Source organism: Callionymus lyra, chromosome 8 (assembly GCF_982586985.1).
Source record: "Callionymus lyra chromosome 8, fCalLyr1.hap1.1, whole genome shotgun sequence".
Lineage (NCBI taxonomy): Eukaryota > Metazoa > Chordata > Actinopteri > Syngnathiformes > Callionymidae > Callionymus > Callionymus lyra.
In genome coordinates this window covers 6,050,337-6,075,000 of record NC_141825.1, presented here as the reverse complement: position 1 = coordinate 6,075,000, position 24,664 = coordinate 6,050,337, and the positions used below count along the sequence as shown (strand labels likewise).

At 37.5% G+C, this 24,664-nt stretch overlaps 1 protein-coding gene across 2 annotated transcripts in view; it reads right to left on the bottom strand.

Annotated features, from left to right (window-relative positions):
* Nucleotides 1–22,383, bottom strand: part of pparab (peroxisome proliferator-activated receptor alpha b) — a 39,037-nt gene extending 16,654 nt beyond the window's left edge. For both annotated transcript variants that reach the window (XM_087798200.1, XM_087798201.1), the window contains exons 1-2: nt 22,261–22,383; nt 3,651–3,890 (exon numbers count right to left, since the gene is read on the bottom strand). In XM_087798200.1, coding sequence (XP_087654326.1) covers nt 3,651–3,849 — 199 coding nt within the window. In that variant the 5' untranslated portion in view covers nt 3,850–3,890; nt 22,261–22,383. The remainder of the gene's footprint in view (nt 1–3,650; nt 3,891–22,260) is intronic.
* Between the last annotated feature and the right edge of the window lie 2,281 nt (nt 22,384–24,664).

Here is a 24,664-nt window from a genome sequence, read left to right as displayed (position 1 = left end):
AAGGTTGCTGGTTTACTTCCAGGTCGGGAGGGAGTCGACTTGTGACCTTCCTGTATTGGAGTTTTAAATGTTCTCCCCTTGTTGTGTGAGTTTACTCCGGGAACTCCGGTTTCCTCCCACAGTCCAAAAACATACAGAGGTTGATTGAGAACTTGAGGAAATTTTCTGCAGTTATGAGTGTGTATGTGAATGGTTGTGTGTCTTTGTGTGTCCTGAGACAGACTGGCGTCCTGTCCAGGGTGTCCCCTGCCTCTCGGCCAAAGAAACTGGGACACAATGTGTAAAAAGTGTAGATTCTAAACATTGTCACTGACAATACTTTGCACAAAGGGTTTTAACGATTTTGCGACGACTCAAAAGGCGTCAGTTTTCTGTTGAGGCCGGATTCGAACCCGCGGTCGCTCTTGTGTCGACGACATCATGGACGTCAGAGAGGCGACTGAAAGGGAGGTTCTGCTGCAGGACCGGTCAAGTCGACTCAAAACAAAGACGTTCCTGATCTCGTCCCGACGACAGGGTCATGTGACGGATATATGTTTTTTTCCACACACGAGGGGAAGATGTGTCACAAATAGATCAGGCCGCTGGCGAAGAGTCGCAGCGAGAGACACCAGAACCAGAGGAACTTGGCAGAGGCCGCGAGGCTCAGCTGACAGAAGCTTGTGTTCCCGCCGCTCTCGTCCCAGACCAGCCATGAATCCCGGACACTTTTCCATGACATCATCGGCCCCCCGACTCCACTCACGCATTATCTGTGAAATCACTCCCAGATTCTCTAGTTTAAAACTATTTCAGAGTCGCCTTTGAGCAAGGCACTGCAACCACTAAACAAGAAGCAGATTCTCAAACATGTTTATTTGGGATTAATTATTTACTCTTTTAGACTCAAGTGATTGTTTATCTAAATAAAACACCCTTTGTTTGTTTTGAACTAAAGTCGCAACAGGAAAACAAACTAAACCCGTCGCCTTGACTCGCTCGATAACCAACGTTTGTTTCAGACTCCAATCTTTCCAGAATGATCCGTTAAATGAACCGGACAATGCAGTAGAGTTTGTCAAAGTTCCGAGGGCGGTGGCGGCCGGACCATAGAGGGCGCTGGAGCGCCGACCTCACACAGACTCAGCTTTCCCCATTTTTTTATAAATTAATTTTATTATTATTAATTATTCATATTTTTTTCCTTGTGTCTTTGTGTGTGTTTGTGATGAGTGTGTAGAAAATATCTCTGATTTCCTGCTGCAGACGACAGTTTATTAATAGTTTTCCTTTAGTTTTTAAACAATTTAGTTTATTCTGTTTACGTATATTATGGTATAATTAAAATATGTTTTCATTTGTATCTACACAAAGATCATAATAATAATAATAATAATAATAATAATAATAATAATAATAAACATTGTTATTGTTATGTCTCGTGTGTCTTTCTTGGTGTTTTTCCTGTTTTTATTTTGAATTCTGCTCCCTTCTGTGTCTGTGAGTTCCCTTTCCGGTCCCTCCCCCTGCTGATTGTTATTGTCTCCACCTGTCTTGTTTTCTGCAGCTGCCAGTGATTGCTGGCAGCCTTCATAGTCTGCTCACTCTCCCTCAGTCTTTGTCGGTTCGTCACACTTGTCGCTCCATGTTCGTCTAGTTTGTGTTTCACGTTTCAGACTCCCTATTCGAGATTGTTTTGCCTTCCCGGTTTTGACCCCTGGTACGTCTTCTCGTTTCTCTGCCTGCCTGTGCCCTTGACCTGTTTTCTGGATATCGTACCTGTCGGATGTATATTGCCTGGACTACCTGTGACGATCCCTCTGCCTGCTGTTAATAAATCTGTCGAGTTTGACAAACAGACACTTTCTGCGCCTGGGTTTCCTTCCGCACCCTGACAATTATGCATCATTAGCTGTCAAAGTTTTGATCTATACATCTGATTAAAATTGTCCGTTTAATATAAGACTATTTTCGACTGATTCTTTCAATGGTATAGGCAGGAAAAATGTACTGGAAAAGAGCGCCTCCGAGGGCCAAACACGGCTCTGCAAGTGTTCGGCCCATGACATTTGTTAGGCCCCATGCTAGATGGCAGCAGTCTTTACATCCTCTTCAGCTAAAGAAACAACGAAATCTCGTAAGATCCCTGCGATGACTGAGGATGAGAGGATACAGTCGACTCCAGCAGCTTTTAAAGCTGATGTTTGGAGATATTTTTGTTTAAGTTATGATGGGTGTGTAGACTGTTTCTCTGATTTGGTATCCCAGGTTGTTAATAGTTTTCCTTTAGTTTTTAAATTAGTTTATGTATATTATAGTACAATTAAATGTTCATACATATATAAACAAGGAGAATAATAAAAATTATTATGCATCATTAGCTGTCAAAGTGTTGATTTATACATGTAATTAAATTTGTCTAAGTTCAATATAAGACTATTTACGACTTATTCTTTCAATGGTATAGGCAGGAAAATATACTGAGAAATGAGGAAAAGAGCGCCACCTAGAATATCTTTCACCAGCCGCCACGTCCAAGGGCCAAACATAGCTTGGCAACTCAATTTATATGGCCCACTTGAGATTTATGTGGCCCACTTGAGATAAAAAGTTGGATAAAACTAAACTGATTTAAAATTTCCTTCTTTTTTTTTTTACATCAAGCTTAGATGGTAAATGTCAAGAATGAATCGGGAAACTAGCATCAATGCTGTACTCAAGAAATTAATGATAGCAATTGTGTAAAAATAAGTTGGAGTAAAAACACATATTATTGTCTTTTGAGAGCAGGTTCAGTGGCCCCTGATCATGTAACATTTGTTTAGCCCCTGGTGATATCGAGTTTGAAACCAGCGCTACGAAGCCGGTGGCGAGTAATTTTCTCACGATCTTGAGTTTGGGAAAAACGATTTGCAAAACGATTTCTCGACACATTTCAGGATCTAAATATCAGAAAAGCATGAACGCGTAAAAGCTTTTAGTCACATTTGGGACGTATCTTTTAACTGCTTTTGAATTTCACAATTTATTTTTTTGTATGTAGCTTGGAGTTTCAATAAAACCATTATTTTATTTAATTAAATAAAAAAAAACAAGGTACACTGTAAATGCGTCTCCATGAATTTCGATTAAATCTGGATTAAAGTGAGAAAAATATCGACGTACACCGGTGCGTCGATATTTTTTTATTTTCATTTGCTAAAAAACTTAAACATTTTTTTGGGTGGGGGGGGTTTCAAATCATACTTTATTTATATCATACTTCTTTCATGGTTTATATTTAAAATTAAATAAATATAAAAAAATACAATTTGAACGTGGAAATAGTCACAATCTTTGTTAATTGTTGTGTTGCATTTAAACTTCCGACCGCTAGATGGCAGCAGTCAGTACGTGCTCCGCAGCTAAAGACACAATGAAATCCCGCTAGTTGACTGAGGACGAGAGGATACAGTCGACTCCAGCTGCTTTTAAAGCTGATGTTTGGATGTATTTTAGTTTGAGTTCTATTAATTCAATAAAATTGTGTAAAAATATATCTTATTGTGACATCAGTGCAACACTCCGGCCCTACTACTAATATTTTGTATCAAGCGCTACGTAGCTGACGAGCTAACACGTTGATGTTCAATAGAGCATGAGCGAGTCAAGGAGTCCACGGTCTTCCTCACCAAGGACGGTGGAGCCCTCGGAGCCGTTGCTGGACTGGTACTCGGGGCCGTCGAAGGATCCAAGGTCGTCGATGGACTGGGAGATGTCCTCCAGCTCCTCCATCCCTCCGATGAAGTCGTCATCGGCGCAGAGGGCACCGCCAAGAACCGGGTCCTCCAGGGGCGACGGGGGATGGTAGTGGGTCTCCATGTCGACCATCGCGGTGGCGGAGCCTCCAGGTGGCACTTTCACTCATCGGCCTGTGGACAAGGTCGAGACGAGAGGTCAACGGTGCGACTTCATCTTGAAGTCTTAATTTGACAGTTCAACTTTAAAACTTAGATGTTGAGGCCGAGACGATTGCGTCGATGACACGTGGACCTTCTAAGTGAACGAGACACGAGGGAAACAATACAACATGGTCGTCCTCTCAACCCTCCGAGCGCTTCACACTATGCAACCTTGTGGTTTGTTCTGGAGGACGCCTGAATGTAGGTCACCGGCCCAGTGGCTGCACTGGGAGGACCGTACTTGGCTGCAAATAGACAGGACGGACCAGCTCGCAGTCCGACGTGGATTTGCTGAATTGCAAACAGGAGGAGGAGGAGGAAGAGGAGGAGGAGGACTAGAGCCGGAGTCACAGTTTTCAGACCCAAAGAAGTCTTGCATCACAATTTCATAGCGCAGAGAGTGAACTGGGTCAAGCTGCAGTAAGCCTCGCTAAGAGCATCGGACGGGGTAGTGGAAGTCGGGGTTTTGGTTACGAAGCTTCAGAGGAGTTGCTAGTGGTCCAACTTTATGGTATCGAAGCGAGGGAAAGATAAACAGAAGAAAGAATGTGTTAAATATTACAGCTGTTGTTATAATGCAGACTCTTTTTGTCATTTTTTACTATATCGATATTCAATAATATCAGTTAAAAATATTAACTGCGTTTTTTCATTTTTGTGTTGAAATTCAAACTTCCGGCCTCTAGATGGCAGCAGTCGATACGTCGTCCGGAGCTAAAAGAACAATGAAATCCTGCGAGATCCCGGCGATGACTGAGGACGAGAGGATACAGTCGACACCAGCAGCTCATAAAGCTGATGTTTGGTCATATTTTGTCTTTGAGTTTTATTAATTCAACCAAAAGAGAGAGAAGAGTGTTAGAGTGTTCTCTAAAATTGTTCCGAAAAGTATGTGTACTGAATTGCATCGTATCGTGAGTGTATCACTACAGTCCTAATGTACAGAACTATATTAATTGAGATGGTGACCAACCAGCATGTTTCAATACCTAATTGTACTTTTGAGATTTTCCTTCATGTAAACCAAAAGATTCCTTGACGAGTCTGGAAAACAAATTCCAGACTATGGAGTCGAATTGGCTGTACTGTATTCTCCCCTGGTCTAGGGTGTCCCCTACTTTACACCCCACTAGGAAATAGTTTTCTTTATTTTCAAATTTTAGATTCGTTTTTAACACAACATAACATGGATTTCAAGTTCACAAGGGGACATAAGAAGTCATGGTGGGACTTGAGCGTAAGAATCACAAGTGTTTACAAAAACATTTGTTAAATTAGTGGCAAGATGGTGAGGAGTGCTCGACAGCAAATTGTCTGTGATGAAGATATAAAAGACCACCGTCTTAAAGCTGGTGGAAAAATTGAATAAACACACAACAGAAACGTTTTTGAAAGCCGTTCAGATCTACCTGCAATTCAGGCACTGTCCACTTGAGGTTGGCTGAATAATGAGTGCCAAAAATTGTATTGCATTACAAAACATATTGCTATTCATTTCACTATCTTCCCACAGGTGATTACGTCCATTTCGCTTTGGATTATCCAACTATTTCGGTGAAGTTGCATCACAAGGGGCTTTGTTGACTTCACTGATGTATGAGCCGTTGTAATAAGCGAGTATGTTAGCTTTAGTTTCATTAAACAATCTCATTTAAACCCGATTGAACTTCGCCAGTCATTACTTCCTCAGCAGTTACAATGAAATCCTGCGAGATCTCGGCGACAACTGAGGACGAGAGGATACCTCGGAATGTCGTCTCTTGACCAAAGTCTGGAGGAAAACAAAATCATGTGTTTCAAATATTGTGACAAATGTTACAATAGGATGGATAATCGCTCGATTTAAGTCCATTTTAAATGCTAAAACAACATATATGTTCTTATATGTGACGTGTCAGGGTTAAAATAGGGTAAATAAAGGAAACTGTCAAACTGTTAAAGGGGGGGATCTATTAGTTACCTACAGATCTATAAGTGACACGTCGTCCTAACTAGCTGCGTCCACAAAGAGATTAAAGGCTTTCGATTGGTCGTTGCGTTCTATATGTCGGAAGTTGTTTACATCAAGCATCTTTGTCGGGGGAGGGGGAGGGAGCGTCCGTTGGGTCACGTTCACGTCACTTCGTCTCTCAGCTCGGGCTTCAACGCCTGTGATGTATGGCATGACGGTCGGGGGGGAAGGGGGCGATTAAGCGACTGTGCCTAAATCCACGGGACAGTATGGATTATCTATGGTCCACGTCCGGCCTCGTCCACACACATAATACTCCTATAACCTACTTAAAGAGGAATGTGATTCCATGACCGGATCTTGGTCTCATTGTCAAGGGGCGACCCCGGCGGAACCCCGAGGTTCACATACACGACCGACTCAGCCTACACTCGATGTGTCGGATTGAACCCAACAGAGGTCCCGACCTATGAGACAAAGCTTTCCCCGTCACCGTAGTAACCAACCGGTTCCCCTCCTTCTGCTGTTGTCCGATAGAGACATAAAAGTAGCTTAGCCCAGTCTTTTTTTTTTCTACCCCCCCCCTCCTGGTTCTCAAAGACCCTCACGGTCTTCAGTGCTGTTTACATTCAAAGGCTCAGTGTTGACGACAACAGAGGGTAGGATCGCGGCGGAGCCGCTGGTGGAGGTTCAGCGGAGGACGAGCGTCAGGAATGTTGTTTAAATAGCTCGACAGGCATTCTCCGGGCGGCATTCCATCATCACCCGACGTTTCACTGGTCTAGAATCCTCATCGATGTTCAGGCGTTAAGGAGATTCGTTTTACAAGGTGATAGAAAAACGATTAAGAGAACGAATTATTCATCAAGAAAAAAAAAACAAGTAGGTCACTGATGTTACTGCGTCACAAACTGAGCTGGTAGAAAAATAAAAATATACAAGATTCAGATCAATAAAACCCTAAGAGACAAAAAAACATGAATAAGAAAACAGTCACCACCATCAGGACAAAACGTATTTATGAAAAAAGTAGCAAAAAAACTAAAATATATATATATTTTTAAGAAATACATTTACAAAAAACTAACAATGACATCAAACGATACATCATTAACCCTTGTGTTATATCAGGGTCAAGGTGACCCCGAAGGTCAGAATACAAACGTGTTCATGGAATACTTTGGGTCACTTTGACCCTGGGGTTAAAGAAGTGGGTAAGGCAATATACAAACATTTATATTGATAGTCTCAAGACTGGGAATCAAACTTTTCAAAGATCATACTTTGGCATCACAGTATGTTGTATCATTATATCCTGGTCCCAAGTTTAATTTAGTTATATACTGTTCCATGACAGACGAGCAGTACGGAGGTATTTGGATGTTTTTAAGACGAAGAAAACTGAGCTCCAGTCGCTTCATTAAAATGAACAAACACTTTTGTCTATAACTTTAAAAAGAACAGATTACTCTTAAACAATTAGTCAACATGAGAGTAGTAAATGAGTGACGTTTAAACTTTGGTTGAAGCATTACTTTAAAGTGAATTCTTTAACTATCAGTTTACCACGTGAGTGAGTTTATTCAGTGAATTCTCTTGAACTCGTCAAGACAACGGGGATGTTTGTGGAGCCGGGGCCCACGAGTGTCTCCGCGTTCTCCGGCCGAAGCACTTTCCTAATGAAGCGGCAGTGAAGTGCGAGTATGAAACAGGATGTCCTCGCCAAGGCGACCTGGCGCCGGAGGCTGAATACTAAACGCTTGAGTCAAAGTAACAGAGGTTTCATTCAGAAACACACCGGAGGCAGGGTTTACTCAGCAAACATTTACATTTTTGTTGATTTTAAACAGCGAGATCAGGTTTAGGACGACTCGATGGTGATGATGTGGCGGGAAGCGCCGGTGAGTCGTCAATGACGAGTTTGTAGAACTTCAAGCACTCTACACACAAGAGTGATGAAAGTGTGTAACATATTTGTGTAACTCAAACTGTTTGCGGTGATCTCATCTGACATGCTTACAAATACCATGGCTGGTTTGGGAAAAGGCAAAAAGGAAAAAAGGATGCTGTTTGTACGTTAATATAAAACACTTTTCAAAGGACAGATCAACATGATTAATGAGTTAAGTTGACGCACAAAAGTTGCTGCATTGCCTGGTCGAGCTACAAGTCATTTCATCGTAAACTTGTTTAAATGCACGACCAATGCTAGCCGGTGGTTTCTAGTAGTTGATGATGTAGAAAAATGACTAACAAACTAATGTATTGATGTCATATACAGATCAACAGATTGTTACAGGCCGATCCCAAAGTATTCACAACAGTGTGTTGCAGTTGTGTTTCGAGACCATAGAATAGTTAACTGTTTAAGTACGTTGAGAAGCTCCTGAGTATCAATCTGATCATGTCAGATGTATCATCATCAATCCAGGTCTTTAAATCATGTGCAGACAACAGTTTTGATCCTAAATTGTTAAGAAGTTTCTCTACTATTACTCTAGTACAACACTGCAAAAAACTGACCAGAAACTATTTTCTTTCAACTCAGAAAAATCTCTAAATTAAGGAAAATTATGTGACAACACGATCTGGAGCTTATAATCCATGCGTAAGTGTTTTCTCGTTTAGACTATTGTAACAGTTTATTTTGGTGTCTTAACAAGAAGGATCTGTCTCGCCTGCAGTTCATACAAAACTCTGCAGCCAGAATTGTGACCTGCTCTAGTAGAAGAACACACATTTCTCCGATCCTTAAAACTCTTCACTGGCTGCCAGTTTCTTTCAGGATCCATTTTAAAATTCTGGTTCTTACTCTCATAGCTATTCATGGTCAGACCTTCCATCAGTGATCTGATCCAGACTTACACCCCAGCTCGGGCTCTGAGGTCTGTGGATCAGAATCTACTGATGGTTCCTGAACACGCTTCAGGACCAGAGGAGAGAAATCCTTCCAGACTGTTGCTCCTAAGCTTTGGAACGATCTCTGTGTTTGATGATCTACTGACTCCTTCAAGAAACATCTTAAGACATTTTTATTTGTGCTTTTTCTTAACTTTCTTGTTGCTGCTGTGTTTGTCTCTATGTTGTCTTTTAAAGAACACATTTTAACTGTGTATTGTTTTTGATTGTTAAAGCGCTTTGTGATCCTTCTCTAGAAAGATCTTTACAAATAACTATTACTTACTTACTTACTACATCTTAGTTTTAGGAACAATTTTTTCAAACTATTGTTCTCACGATACTAAAATTTTCAACTTGATACAAATATTCAGGAAAATCTTTGATACCCGATACCATTGTCTATTCCACAAGTAAGTAAGTAAGTAAGTAATTTGTATTTATATAGCGCTTTTTCAGACCAGGGTCACAAAGCGCTTAAACAATCAAAACAAAACTCAATAAAATATACACTTTAAAGGTCAAGAGAACACCGAGAACAACACAGGAGTCCCAGAAAATCAAGGAAAAGCTCAAATAAAAGTGTCTTAAGATGTTTCTTGAAGGAGTCAGTAGATCATCAAACACAGAGGAAGATCGTTCCAAAGCTTAGGAGCAACAGTCTGGAAGGATTTCTCTCCTCTGGTCCTGAAGCGTGTTCAGGAACCATCAGTAGATTCTGATCCACAGACCTCAGAGCCCGAGCTGGGGTGTAAGGCTGGATCAGATCACTGATGGAAGGAGGAGCTTGACCATGAAAAGATCTGAAAGTAAGAACCCGAATTTTAAAGTAATAAAAAAAGGATAAAAAAGGTTAAATTCAAAGGGTTTTTAACATAAAACATGGCAAATTTAATCTCTTTAGCAACAGGTAACAAATTAAAGGACCTCACGTAAAATATTCCTAACACATTTCGTAAGCTTTGCATTTATTTTTACGTACTCTGAAGGTTCGCTTGTTCGCCTGCTCTCCACACAGACTGGTCCGGAAAACAAAAGCTTTTATAAGTCGAGGTTTTACGCAGTTTATCCAACCGAGTATATTCTTATTTCAAAGATATGGCTCCTCTTCAGGTGCAATTTTCAAATCTAAAAAAAAAAACAGAAATAAATGTCAAATTAAATTTAGCAACAACAAATCCCATTATATACCTGTGCATTGAGGATGGAGTGAACACTGATATGCTGAGTCATCCATAACTAAATGGGTCCAACAATTGTGTCCGTGTTCACAATAACAGCAACTCAACTTTCCGATTGAGTGCAGAACTCCTGATTCAACTTCCCTTCAAATGCAGATTAGAATATATTTTTTATAAAACAATGACTAGTAACTTTTTCAAGCTCTGATAATATTGTCACGTAATTCATTTCTTATTAAGGCTTGAAAAAAAGCTTGGATTATTCATTTGAAAATCAACAGCAAAGATGTAGAAACTCATCCAGATCCTACCTTCCTGCCCGGAAACCTGTGCTCCTCAGTGTGTCCTCTGACAACACAACACATCCAAACACTTTTTAACAGCCTGTTTTATCATCGTGTGCGTCTGTTAACGACAAGTTAATGTTTAATCCTTCATGTGGTGTGAGCGGCTCCGTGAGCCAGAAGAAGTCGATGCCAGTGGTCCTAAACCAGAGCCACGGTATGGTCCGAGTGGGCTGTTCCGCCGGCGGTCATAGGACTTCCGCGATCTGGGCCGAATCCAGGGCCCGCAGAGCAAACACTTGAGCGAACCCTTATCTCTTGGAGCTGATACAGTGGCCGGCGCCCATCTTATCGTCAAGGTGATTGACCAAAGTACAGTCTTTGGCAGTGATTGACACTGAACTCCACCAGTTATTGACGGCTCACTCCTTTTGTTCGGTTCGACACGAAGTACCGATGTAGAAATAAAGAGTAAAATAAAGTAAAATAAAGGTGAGACGTCACACTGAGGTGAACAGTTCATGAAGAGTGATTCATTAACGAGTGACGACGACGCAAAAGAGTGATGTTTACAAGTCAGAGCAGACATAAGGAGTGATAGTGGAGAGAAGAGTGATGTTTGGATGGAAAGAGATTTTTTGTGATGATAAAGAGTGACAGACCGTGATGGTAGAGATGAAGATTAATGTTTGAAGACTTGATAGAGAGATAGAAGAGATGAAGATTAATGTTTGAAGACTTGATAGAGTGATAGAAGAGATGAAGATTAATTTTTGAAGACTTGATAGAGTGATAGAAGAGATGAAGTTTAATGTTTAAAGACTTGATAGAGTGATAGAAGAGATGAAGATTAATGTTTGAAGACTTGATAGAGTGATAGAAGAGATGAAGATTAATGTTTGAAGACTTGATAGAGTGATAGAAGAGATGAAGATTAATGTTTGAAGACTTGATAGAGTGATAGAAGAGATGAAGATTAATGTTTGAAGACTTGAAAGAGTGATAGAAGAGATGAAGATTAATGTTTGAAGACTTGATAGAGTGATAGATGAGATGAAGATTAATGTTTAAAGACTTGATAGAGTGATAGATGAGATGAAGATTAATGTTTAAAGACTTGATAGAGTGATAGAAGAGATGAAGATTAATGTTTGAAGACTTGATAGAGTGATAGAAGAGATGAAGATTAATGTTTGAAGACTTGATAGAGTGATAGATGAGATGAAGATTAATGTTTAAAGACTTGATAGAGTGATAGAAGAGATGAAGATTAATGTGTAAAGACTTGATAGAGTGATAGCTGAGATGAAGATTAATGTTTAAAGACTTGATAGAGTGATAGCTGAGATGAAGATTAATGTTTAAAGACTTGATAGAGTGATAGAAGAGATGAAGATTAATGTTTGAAGACTTGATAGAGTGATAGATGAGATGAAGATTAATGTTTAAAGACTTGATAGAGTGATAGAAGAGATGAAGATTAATGTTTAAAGACTTGATAGAGTGATAGATGAGATGAAGATTAATGTTTAAAGACTTGATAGAGTGATAGAAGAGATGAAGATTAATGTTTAAAGACTTGATAGAGTGATAGAAGAGATGAAGATTAATGTTTAAAGACTTGATAGAGTGATAGAAGAGATGAAGATTAATGTTTGAATACTTGATAGAGTGATAGATGAGATGAAGATTAATGTTTAAAGACTTGATAGAGTGATAGAAGAGATGAAGATTAATGTTTGAAGACTTGATAGAGTGATAGCTGAGATGAAGATTAATGTTTAAAGACTTGATAGAGTGATAGAAGAGATGAAGATTAATGTTTAAAGACTTGATAGAGTGATAGAAGAGATGAAGATTAATGTTTAAAGACTTGATAGAGTGATAGAAGAGATGAAGATTAATGTTTGAAGACTTGATAGAGTGATAGATGAGATGAAGATTAATGTTTAAAGACTTGATAGAGTGATAGAAGAGATGAAGATTAATGTTTAAAGACTTGATAGAGTGATAGATGAGATGAAGATTAATGTTTAAAGACTTGATAGAGTGATAGAAGAGATGAAGATTAATGTTTAAAGACTTGATAGAGTGATAGAAGAGATGAAGATTAATGTTTGAAGACTTGATAGAGTGATAGAAGAGATGAAGATTAATGTTTAAAGACTTGATAGAGTGAAAGAAGAGATGAAGATTAATGTTTAAAGACTTGATAGAGTGATAGAAGAGATGAAGATTAATGTTTAAAGACTTGATAGAGTGATAGAAGAGATGAAGATTAATGTTTGAATACTTGATAGAGTGATAGATGAGATGAAGATTAATGTTTAAAGACTTGATAGAGTGATAGAAGAGATGAAGATTAATGTTTGAAGACTTGATAGAGTGATAGCTGAGATGAAGATTAATGTTTAAAGACTTGATAGAGTGATAGAAGAGATGAAGATTAATGTTTAAAGACTTGATAGAGTGATAGCTGAGATGAAGATTAATGTTTAAAGACTTGATAGAGTGATAGAAGAGATGAAGATTAATGTTTAAAGACTTGATAGAGTGATAGAAGAGATGAAGACTGACGATGGTAGAAAAAAAAGTGATGTAAAGAGGAGAGTGAGAGCAAAGATGAAAAGTATCGGTACCGAAGAAAAATTAGGTGTTTTTGAAAAATGATGGCAGAGACAAAGAGTGATGCTTAGGTTAACAGTGATGCACAACTGAATAGTGAGATCAAAGATGAAGAGTAACAGAGTAATAAGATGATGGATGGAAAAAGTCAAAGAGTGATGCATCGGTGATGAGATTAAAGAGTGACACAAAAGACAAAGTGGGGGTAACTGAGATTACGAGTTCTAGATAAAGAGTAAAGAGTGACACAAACGATAAACTAGCGGCGGGTTGATTCGGATCTGGAGCAATAGTAGAGATGAGGAGTGATGTACAGATAAAGAGTGATATTAAATATGAAGAGCAATAGGAGAGATGAGGAGTGACGTATAGATAAAGAGTGATCGTAAAGATGAAGAGAAATAGGAGAGATGAGGAGTGACGTATAGATAAAGAGTGATCGTAAAGATGAAGAGCAATAGGAGAGATGAGGAGTGACGTATAGATAAAGAGTGATATTAAATATGAAGAGCAATAGGAGAGATGAGGAGTGACGTATAGATAAAGAGTGATCGTAAAGATGAAGAGAAATAGGAGAGATGAGGAGTGACGTATAGATAAAGAGTGATCGTAAAGATGAAGAGAAATAGGAGAGATGAGGAGTGACGTATAGATAAAGAGTGATCGTAAAGATGAAGAGCAATAGGAGAGATGAGGAGTGACGTATAGATAAAGAGTGATCGTAAAGATGAAGAGAAATAGGAGAGATGAGGAGTGATAGTATAAGAAAGTAAATAGTGATATAAGAGTGAAAAAGAGCGGGATTTCAGATCCAAAGTGAGATGTGGAGATTAAGAGTGACACAAAACGGAGAGTGATAGCATGGATGACAAGTGATTTAAAAATGGAGAGTGACACGATATAAAGGGTGACACACAGAGAGAAGACGAGAGGAGATGAAAGGTGAAAAAGGGATGATGGTTAAAAAAGTCATTCATTCCTGGAGTGTCACCTCACTCCGGTGCAAGCGCAGCACTCTCCTGTTTCTCTGCTTCTAGCACACTTTCATAAGGTGCTGGACTGTGAACCTCTGCATCATCGTTACATCAGCAGACGACGACCATCAGACAAACTGTGTCGAAGGTGAAGAGTGTCCGTCGTTACCTCAGAGGTCGACGCTTGTTTAGAGTCCGGGGGGGAAAGTGTCCGACGGGCCATTCCAGCGAACCGGTGCTCAGTCAAAGTCCTGCGTTATTTTTAGACGGCAGCAGACTTCAGAACATCAAACACACGCCGCCGCTGTATGGATCCATGTTTTAGCTTAAGGGAGGAAACCTGAGTGACTTTCAGGGATGTTTCCAACAAAACACCTGCAGTTTTGCGACTTAAACACACTTCATCCCAATCACTCTTTTATCGTCTCATCTTCAACTCCCTTTTAGCAAGAAGTGGGGGACACACTGGACAGAACTCCAGGGGTCAAAACCTATAAGTCAACGAACTAATGATAAACTAAAACTCTCCTGACATGTAGTAAATGTTCTTCTCTCCAAGACACAGTAAGTCCCTCATCATGACCATGTTTTCAACTTATTACTTTATAAAGTTGCTCTGAAATCTGGGCGAACGAGAGGTTACGAGAGTCCATTATGACGTAATAATGGCTTCACTCCTCCTCCAGCCAGCTGTGATCACGCCCCGCTTTGTTTATACAACGAGTCCCATGGAGGTGAACCAGAGGAGAGAAATCCTTCCAGACTGTTGCTCCTAAGCTTTGGAACGATCTCTGTGTTTGATGATCTACTGACTCCTTCAAGAAACATCTTAAGACATTTTTATTTGAGCTTTTTCTTAACTTACTAGTTGCTGCTGTTTATCTCTATGTTGTCTTGACCTTTTAAAGTATATATTTTTGCTGTGTATTGTTTTTGATTGTTAAACCGTTTGTGACCCTGGTCTAGAAAGATCTTTACAAATAATAATGACTTACTATCATCATCCCTCAGGGAAGTAAGCGTGTGTTACAAAAGTTAAAAACCACGAGAGACGAAACACTCTACAGTACGATGAGTCAGCAAAAGTTCTCGCAGTGGTAAGTCTCAGACCTCCAGCTGTGGACGGTCACACATCACAGCTGAACCAATGGAACGCCGCCTCCTCGCTGTTCACAGGTGCTAAAATTACCGATGGCTGCGACCTCGGCGCAGATTCCGACCCGTCGCTCAGAAGCGGGGGGCTGACCCGGACGGGGGTCAAGGGTACGGGACGTTCCCGAGGCCTGGACTACAAAGTCGGATTTAGTCGGAACACATGCTGGTACGACGAGTGCTGGTTATTCAGGGTTTAGTTGGTTTCGTAATATTCGGTAATTGTTTCAGAGAAAGATGTAATATTTGGAAATTCATAAATATTTAAAGGTTAAATATTCACTTGGGTTGTCCACATTGTTTCAAAAGCAAATGAGTAATATCTATCTATATCTATATCTATATCTATATCTCTCTCTATATATACTGTATATAAAGGAATATATAACACAATAAAATATTCAATATAAAATCAAAATAATCATAATTTATCAAATAAATAATATGATATAAAGTATAAATATTTAAAGAACAATTATGGTAAGAGGGTAAAAAAAGATGTATAAAAAATTACTATTTTTTTTGTTTGCAATTGAAAAAACTTTTTATTTCTTTAAATATATTTGTATAACTTCAGACAAAGATGTAATATTTTGAAACTCAGAAATATTTAAAGGCCAAATATTCACTTCAGTTGTCACAGTTTTTCAAAAGCAAATGAGTAAAACAACAATTATTATGTAAAAATGTTATATCAAATAATATACTTTATCAAATAAATAATATGACATGTATTTGATGTAGTATTTAAAGAACAATTATGGTAAGAGGACAAAAACAAACAAATATACAATTAAGAAGTTAATTATTTTGTTTGCATTAATATGAAAAAAACATTTTCAATATATCAAATAAATAATATAACATTTATTTGATATATTATTTAAAGACAAATTACAGTAAGAGGGCAAAAACCAAAATAAATATAATAAATGATTAACACAAGTTTTTTTTGTTGCAACTATTAAGAAAAACAATTCTAAAAAGATGTAAATATTTTCATCATTTTAGAACAAAAGATGCAATTATTTGACATTTAGAGATATTTAGAAACAGCAATAAAATAAAACAAACTTTAAATTAATTGAATTCAAATAAAAAAAAGTAAAATAGCAAGATGACATGATGATGTACTTAACAAGTTTCTATTGGACAGCCACTGTGGAAACTTCTCACCTCCGACACACGATATTACACAAAAACAACCTCTAACATGAATCATCACGAGCAGGAGATCGTGTGACTCGTACTGTACTTGTTGTCATCGGATGAAAACGTTCACATTCTTCCTCCTCGCGGATCTAAATATTGCGACGGTCGCGGAGAAGAGAATGTTCGAGACCCGTCTACAGCTGCTGCTCGTCCGCAGACGCTGCCAAGACCCTTCACGAGTCCACAAGGCTGGACTTGTAACCGATCCGGTCTCAACCTTGATCTGTTGTGTGTCGTCAACGTGGATTATTGTTCAATTACAAGAAAGATAGATTATGGATTGAAAAACAGAGTTTGACTAAAAAATAACGGCGTAATAAACGTGACTAAACGTCTTCTCCGACTCACTTCAAGCGTGAAGTAAATGACTCGTCGAGGGTTTTTTCGGGTCGTGGTCGGACTTGGCAGCAGCAGAGAGTGAAACCAGGTCGATGTCATGCTGGAAACATGGAATGTAAGACAGAGAGAGACACAGCTGTTACCTCAGCTGAACAAACTGTGTTTTAGAGAAGATGAAACTCGGACTCGCTTGGTCTTTAGACGCTGACTCGACTCTAATATGAGATTATCAGACTCTAATTTGACTCTAATCTGAGTTCATCTGACTCTGATTTGATTCTAAACTGAGTTCATCAGACACTAATTTGACTCTAATATGAGATTATCAGACTCTAATTTGACTCTAATCTGAGTTCATCTGACTCTGACTTGATTCTAAACTGAGTTTCTCAGAATCAAATTGGACTATAATATGAGATTATTTGACTCTAATTTGACTCAAATCTGAGTTCATCAGACTCTTATCTGAGTTTATCTGACTCTAACTTGACTCTAACCTGAGTTTATCAAACTCTAATTTGACTATAATCTGAGTTTATCTGACTCTAATTTGACTCTAAAATGAGTTCATCTGACTCTAATTTGATTCTAACCTGAGTTCTTCATACTCTAATTTGACCATAATATAATATTATCAGACTTTAATTTGACTCTAATCTGAGTTCATCAGACTCTAATTTGACTCTAACCTGAGTTCATCTGACTCTGACTTGATTCTAAACTGAGTTCATCAGACTCTAATTTGACTCTAATATGAGATTATCAGACTCTAATTTGACTCTAATCTGAGTTTATCAGACTCTAATTTGACTATAATCTGAGTTTATCAGACACTAATTTGACTCTAACCTGAGTTCATCTGACTCTGACTTGATTCTAAACTGAGTTCATCAGACACTAATTTGACTCTAATATGAGATTATCAGACTCTAATTTGACTCTAATCTGAGTTCATCTGACTCTGACTTGATTCTAAACTGAGTTCATCAGACACTAATTTGACTATAATCTGAGTTCATCTGACTCTGACTTGATTCTAAACTGAGTTCATCAGACACTAATTTGACTATAATCTGAGTTCATCTGACTCTGACTTGATTCTAAACTGAGTTCATCAGACACTAATTTGACTATAATCTGAGTTCATCTAACTCTGACTTGATTCTAAACTGAGTTCATCAGACACTAATTTGACTCTAATATGAGATTATCAGACTCTAATTTGACTCTAATCTGAGTTTATCAGACTCTAATTTGACTCTAATCTGAGTTTATCAGATTCTAATTTGACTCTAATCTGAGTTTATCAGACTCTGACTTGACTCTCATTTGTGACAAAAACGATTTTCAGTGCGTGGGAATCAGGATGTTGAAAGTTACTTCTTGTGTGTTGTGCAGTTAAACCTGTGAGATTAAAGCTTCTGTGAGTCAGAGTCAGTGAAACGTTGCTCGACCACACTTGACTCTCAGAGCCGAGATTAGTTCACGTGACAAACCACGATACATTCGTCTGACGCTCTTGACAAACACCATGAAAGACTTTAATAAAAATACATTAAAAAGTCAAAAGGATGAAGATTTTGTTCATATGTATTAAATCCTTAAGGAAACATATTGTATATGTAATACAAATATGTATTAAAACTTTTTTCTTTTTCTTTTAAGTTTAATAAAGAAAACAAAACCGTTATAATTGTCACTTTTTGTGCCTCTTTATGTATATAGAGAAAGTAGGGAAGTGTGGGACGTCGCAAACACATTGTGTTCTTTTGTGTTGAGGTTTAGAAAAAAGTCTCTTGTGCGACTTGAAAAAAATGTAGGCGAGAAAATCTATAATGGACGTCTGGGGGAGAACCTGAAAGTCCGGTCTGGAGCAGAAGAAGAACAACGTCTCAGAAGCTTCTGTTACTTCGAGTCTCGAGTGTGAAACAAAAGAATCGTCATGATGTTTGAATGATGATCATGATTATTACTCTGCGATGGTCGTGATATTACTCTGCGATTCTAATGATATTACTCTGCGATTCTAATGATATTACTCCTCGATTCTCACAATATTACTCTGCAATTCTCGTAATATAACTCCTTGATTCTCACAATATTACTCTGCAATTCTCGTAATATTACTCCTGGATTCTCGTATTAATACTCTGCGTTTCTCGTAGTACTGCTCCGCAATTCTCGCAATATTACTCTGAGATTCTCGCAATATTACTCCTTGATTTCCGAAATATTACTCTGCGATTCTCTGAATATTACCCCTCGATTCTCAGAACATCACTCTGCAATTCTCGTAATATTACTCTTTGATTCTCGTAATATTACTCTGCGATTCTCGTAGTATTGCTCTGCAATTCTCGCAATATTACTCTGCGATTCTCAGAATATTACTCCTCGATTCCCAAACTATTACTCTGCGATTTTTAGAATATTACCACGTGATTCTCAGAACATTACTCTGTATTTCTCTTAATATTACTCCTTGATTCTCGTAATATTACTCTGCGATTCTCGTAGTATTGCTCCGCAATTGTCGCAATATTACTCTTCCATTCCCGGAATATTATTCTTCGATTCCCGAAATATTACTCTGCCATTTTCTGAATATTACCATGCGATTCTCAGAACATTACTCTGCAATTCTCCTAATATTACTCCTTGATTCTTGTAGTATTGCTCCGCAATTCTCGCAATACTACTCTGCCATTCTCGGAATATTACTCCTTGATTCTCACAATACTACTCTGTGATTCTTGCAATATTACTTCTCAATTCTCGTTATATTACTTCACAACTTGTCACTGAGCGTCTGCAGAGAAGATCAATGAAAATATCCTTTAAAAACATTTTTAAAAAGAAAGAATCGTAGAAAGAGTTAAGAAGTTGGAAAAAAAATAATAGAAGGGGACACCCTGGAAAGTTTTCATCATTGTTCATTAGAAAAAATATATTTGGAGATAAAAGGGACAAAGTTTTTCTAAAAGAGAAAGAAATTAAGTTTTTTAATCATGAAAATAAATAAGCAATAATCGTTTAATTAATTTATTAAAAGAAACAAAGTTTTCCTAAAAGAGAAAAAAAAAGATTCAGGATAAAATAGAAAAATGTACAAATAAAACATATTAAATGACAATCAATTTATTATAAATAATTAAAAATATTTTTGGGAGAAAAAATAAATAAAATCAGTTTCCTAAAACAGAAATAATAATAATTTAATTAATTAATTAAAATAAAAAAAGTTTTCCTTAAGAGAAGGTTTTCATTATGAAACAAATTAATTATTTAATTAATTATTTAAAAGAAAACAAAAAACAAAATAAGGGATTCAAAAGTTTTCCTAAAAGAGAAAGAAATTAAGGTTTTTATTTTAAAAATAAATAATAAAAAATCACTTTATAAATCAATTAAAATAAAAAAGTTTTCCTAAAAGAGAAAAAAAAAGATTCTTGATAAAATAGAAAATGTAAAAATAAAACATATTCAATGATAATCAAATTATTATAAATAATTATGAATATCTTTTTTTAAATCAGTTTCCTAAAAAAGTATGACATTTATTTCTAATAAAATAAAAATAAAAATAAATGATGAGGATTTTTGATGAATATTAATTTAAAAATTTCCGACATGTTCAATAAATGTACATTTGCTGAAAATAAAGACGTTTTCAAGATCACACAGAAAAACTGATACAAAAAAGAAATACAAAAAGGGTAATTATTTGTATTTTTCTGTTTGTTGTGTTATCGTGACAGACGACCAAGACACTATGGACTCAGTTCCTTGTGAGTTAAATCATCTCATGAAGTGTTGAGTGAAACATCCAAAAGTTCGGATTTCACTCTTTCTCTCACGGCGGCACATGATCCCGACACCGGACAAAAGACCCTCCGTCGTTGCAACACATCCTCCAATAGAGACTCAACACCAGGTTCTGAGTCGAGAGTTTTGACGTCTTAATTACACGTTAACAAGCTGCCAAAGAAAACCTCAGGATTATCCTCACTTGAGTTCACAAACCAACCAAGCTGGAATTCAACTCTAATGAAGGAGGTTTGAAGAACAAGATGATCTTAGAAATCGTTGTGTTGGGAACGCTTGGGTCAAGAAGTTGTTTGACTTTGTGTGTTAAAAGTTTTATTTTATTTACTACGGCACAAAAATCTCCCGCCACATCTCAATTAATTTTTCTCACTCAGGTTTTCAATGTTTACAATTCTTTCCACATGTGTAGTTACACGCAGTTGTACTAAATAACCACAAGAGGGTTCTGTCTCCATTCAAACACTTCCTAATCCCATCAAAGCAAATCCCTTCCAGTAGTTATCAGACACAACGCTTCATTCTAGAAGAGCCACTTCAATATTTACTGAATTAGAGCCAATATAACAGATAAATCACACAACTTCATTTATTTACTTCTTATGAGTCTTACGTGTAAATTCTGGTTCTACTTACTGTAATATTACTCCGTGATTCTCGTAATATAACCCCGTGAATCTCGTAATATTAGTCCGCGATTCTCGTAATATTACTCCACGATTCTTGCAATATCACTCTGTGATTTTCGTAATATTACTCCACGATTCGGGTAATATTACTTCATGATTCTTGTTATATTACTCCGCAATTCTCGCGATATTACTCTGCAATTCTTGCAATATTACTCCATGATTCTTGTAATTTCACCCTGTAATTCTTGCAATATCACTTCGTGATTTTCGTAATATTACTCTGTGATTCCGGTAATATTACTCCACGATTCTTGTTATATTACTCCACAATTCTCAGAATATTACCCCGCGATTCTTGCAATAATACTCCATGTTTCTTGTAATATTACCCTGCAATTCTTGTTATATTACTCAGCAATTCTCACAATATCACTCTGCGATTCTCCTAATATTACTTTACGGTTCTTGCAATATTACTCCGCGATTCTCGTTTTATTTCTCTGCCATTCTCGTAATATTACTCCAAGATTCTAGCAATATTACCCTGGGATTTTTGTAATATTACTCTGCGATTTTTGCAATATTACTCCATGATTCTTGTATATACAGTATATATATTAATCCACAAATAAAGATACTATGCTAAATAAAGTATGTGCAGAAATACTCCATCAAAAAATAGTTACTCCCACAACACAACGTGGGTTTGAAATAATTTAATCTGGTTTACATTTTTTTTTAAATTAAAACATCAAACTCTACTCTTAACTAACGGTACATTATCTGCATTTGATCATTAATGATTTCTAAATGATGTTTAGGAAGTGGGAACTATTCTGATTTCCTTGTTGTTTTTGTAAACAACTAAATGTAATAATGTATATAAAAATAAACAGTGAGTGACGTAGAGAGGAATCATTTTAGCTCTAACTAGAAACTCATCTTCTCTAAAAGACACAACGAAGACACACGCATGTGACAAATATTCTTGAACTAGCTTTTGTGTTGATTTTTTTCACAGGTGCGATCGGCGAACCACGCATGCGCGTGTCTGACATCAGGTCCACACTGTCAAGCAACAACAACATCACAAATAAAAACACTTTCCTGCACAAAATATCATCAATAAACCGTGTTTTCCGCGTCAGCTTAGATTTGATGTGTTCGGTTAAGAGTTTTGAATTCCAACAGATGCACTTCTCTGCAGAAAATCATGCAAGTTTTGCTTTATTTTCTAGAAAAAAAAACGAGTAAAAACGAGGTTTACCTGAAGGAAGAGGACTCGAGTCAAGTGTCGCATGTCGTCCTGGCGAATGAAGAGGAGCAGAAGCAGAAGAAAAAAGTCCCTGAACCAGCAGAACACGTCCTTGTTTGCTGCTGTCAAACCCGCTGCAGACCGCCGAGCGAATGACGCCCCCCGGATGTGACGTCACGACAGACAGCTGGGGGGGCAGGAGGGCCATGCGCGGGGACACACCCATGATATCAGCCAATCAGAAGGGACCGAGCGAGCTGGTCATAACGTGACGTCATCAAAGCGCCTTTATAGCATTATTATGAATAAATGTTAAATTTCTCTAAAAGTTTTTTTTTTTTTTTTTAATACCTGAGGTATCGCTGTCCCCTGCCTCCTGCCCGGGGTAGCTGGGATGAACGTCAGTTCTCAAGGGCTCGTCTGCGGGGGGTGAACCAGGTTGACCCATTGAAGCAGCAGAAGTAGGTCACTGTGATAGTCGGAGCTCTGCTGACCCCTGCTGGAACTACCGAGGCATTACATGAGGAAGCAACGACGTCAAGCTTCATCATATTTTCAACTCAAGATAAGTTCTTTTATTGTCAAATATACATGTATAAAGACAAACAGCATAGATGAAATTGTGGTCCTCTCAGAGCCACGATGCAAAACATGAAGTAGACAACGAAAGGACATTAAAAATAAATAATAATAATAAAAAAAAGAATGAACAAAATTGAATAATCAACCACCAATACTTGCAAAGTAAAGTTATAGTTATAGTTGTGTTATAGTTGTCAGGGAAGATAGATTCAAACAATTCAATTAACATTGTTGCTAATATTGGAACAAGTCTGTGAGAAAATATAGTTTAAGAAAATTCTGTATTAAAAAATGATTGATTTAGGGAAAGAATACATTCACAACAATTACATGATATTAATACATTCATGCTGTCTTTATTTGACAAAATATTTACAAATCCATTTTCGCCACTATTCTCTATTTTTCATGAAAGAAAATGTTTTAAATCTCATATTTATTCATCTTGTGTTATAGATGAGTTTCTTCGTGTGACCAGCAGGGGTCAGTAAGGCTCAGGTTATTCATTCACTTGTCACTTGATTCTCTTTATAGCGAACATTGTGTTATAATCGACATGTCGATTAGGAATAAATGTGTAATATAATTCTTTCACGGACATAAATGAATGTATGAATTTTGTGATGACAATATTAACACATACACAAGGTTGATCCAATTAGAGTTCTCCTCTTATGTTTGGCTAATCTAGCTACAGAAATCTGAACGAACAGAAATATAGTGCACGTGTGTTTATTTACAACCCATAATGGCTGAAGGAGGAGAAGGAATTAACTAGGTTTCAGATTTACTATCGAAGAAAAGCTGGACATCGTTAAGAAAGTTATGGCGATTTCGAGGCGAGTCTGTCACAAACGTCAAAGGATTTAACGCCACTTTTAGTCCATGAATTATGTTTTTAAATGCTATTTCACTAAATAATGTTGGGCTTTATGAGTTTATTAGTGATGCTTTTGTGTGTGTCGTAGCTGTAGCTGCAGTGTAAAGACACGTGTAAACCAAGATGTTGTTTCCTCACTAAATACATTTATTCTGGACACACGAGTACCTGTGATGCAACTGCTCTTTATACTTCTTTCTGCATAATGGCATAGTTAAATCATCAATATGTAAATCTCGAGGGAGGGTTGACTCCACACGGTTCTCATTTCTGGGAGTCAAAGAGGCCGCTAATGCTTCAACTGCATCATTGTGTGGCGATCGTTGATATAACGGCCACTCTCGATGTTACGAAGCTACCGATTGAACGCTGGTTTTGAATTTTCCTCCGTGTTTTTTGGATGCATGAAGTCTGTATTGTTGCCATGGAAACCAAACGGACTCGTAGTCGCAGTGATATTTTCAGTGATGAGCTTATGTTGTTCTCATTTTATAATTCTCTAAACATCTTATTTTTCTATAACACTACACAGTCGAATCCACGTGGTGTATAAATAACCTTAAAGTAGTTATTGATAGGTAGATTCATTCAGACTTATTTTCAGCCTGTTTGTGAAATGCACGGCGCGCCACTGCTGTATTATATGGACAAGTACAACAATACTATTGATATTATTGATTTCAAAATAAATACAATAAACTCACTGGGTTTCAGTTAAAATATGTTTTGTATTCAGAAAATTTGGAAAAACACTTGGATTAAACTAGCAAACACTAGATGGCGCCTTTGTCCTGACTTGGAATAGCAACATAGCATTGTCCTGTTATAAACACATACATGACCTTTGACCTCACGCTTATTATTAACTCGTTCTGAGTCATACGAGCGTTGAAGCCACAGTTTTATTTTGAGTTGAGAAAATAAAAGCAACATTCACTTCCCTCTGACGTCAAA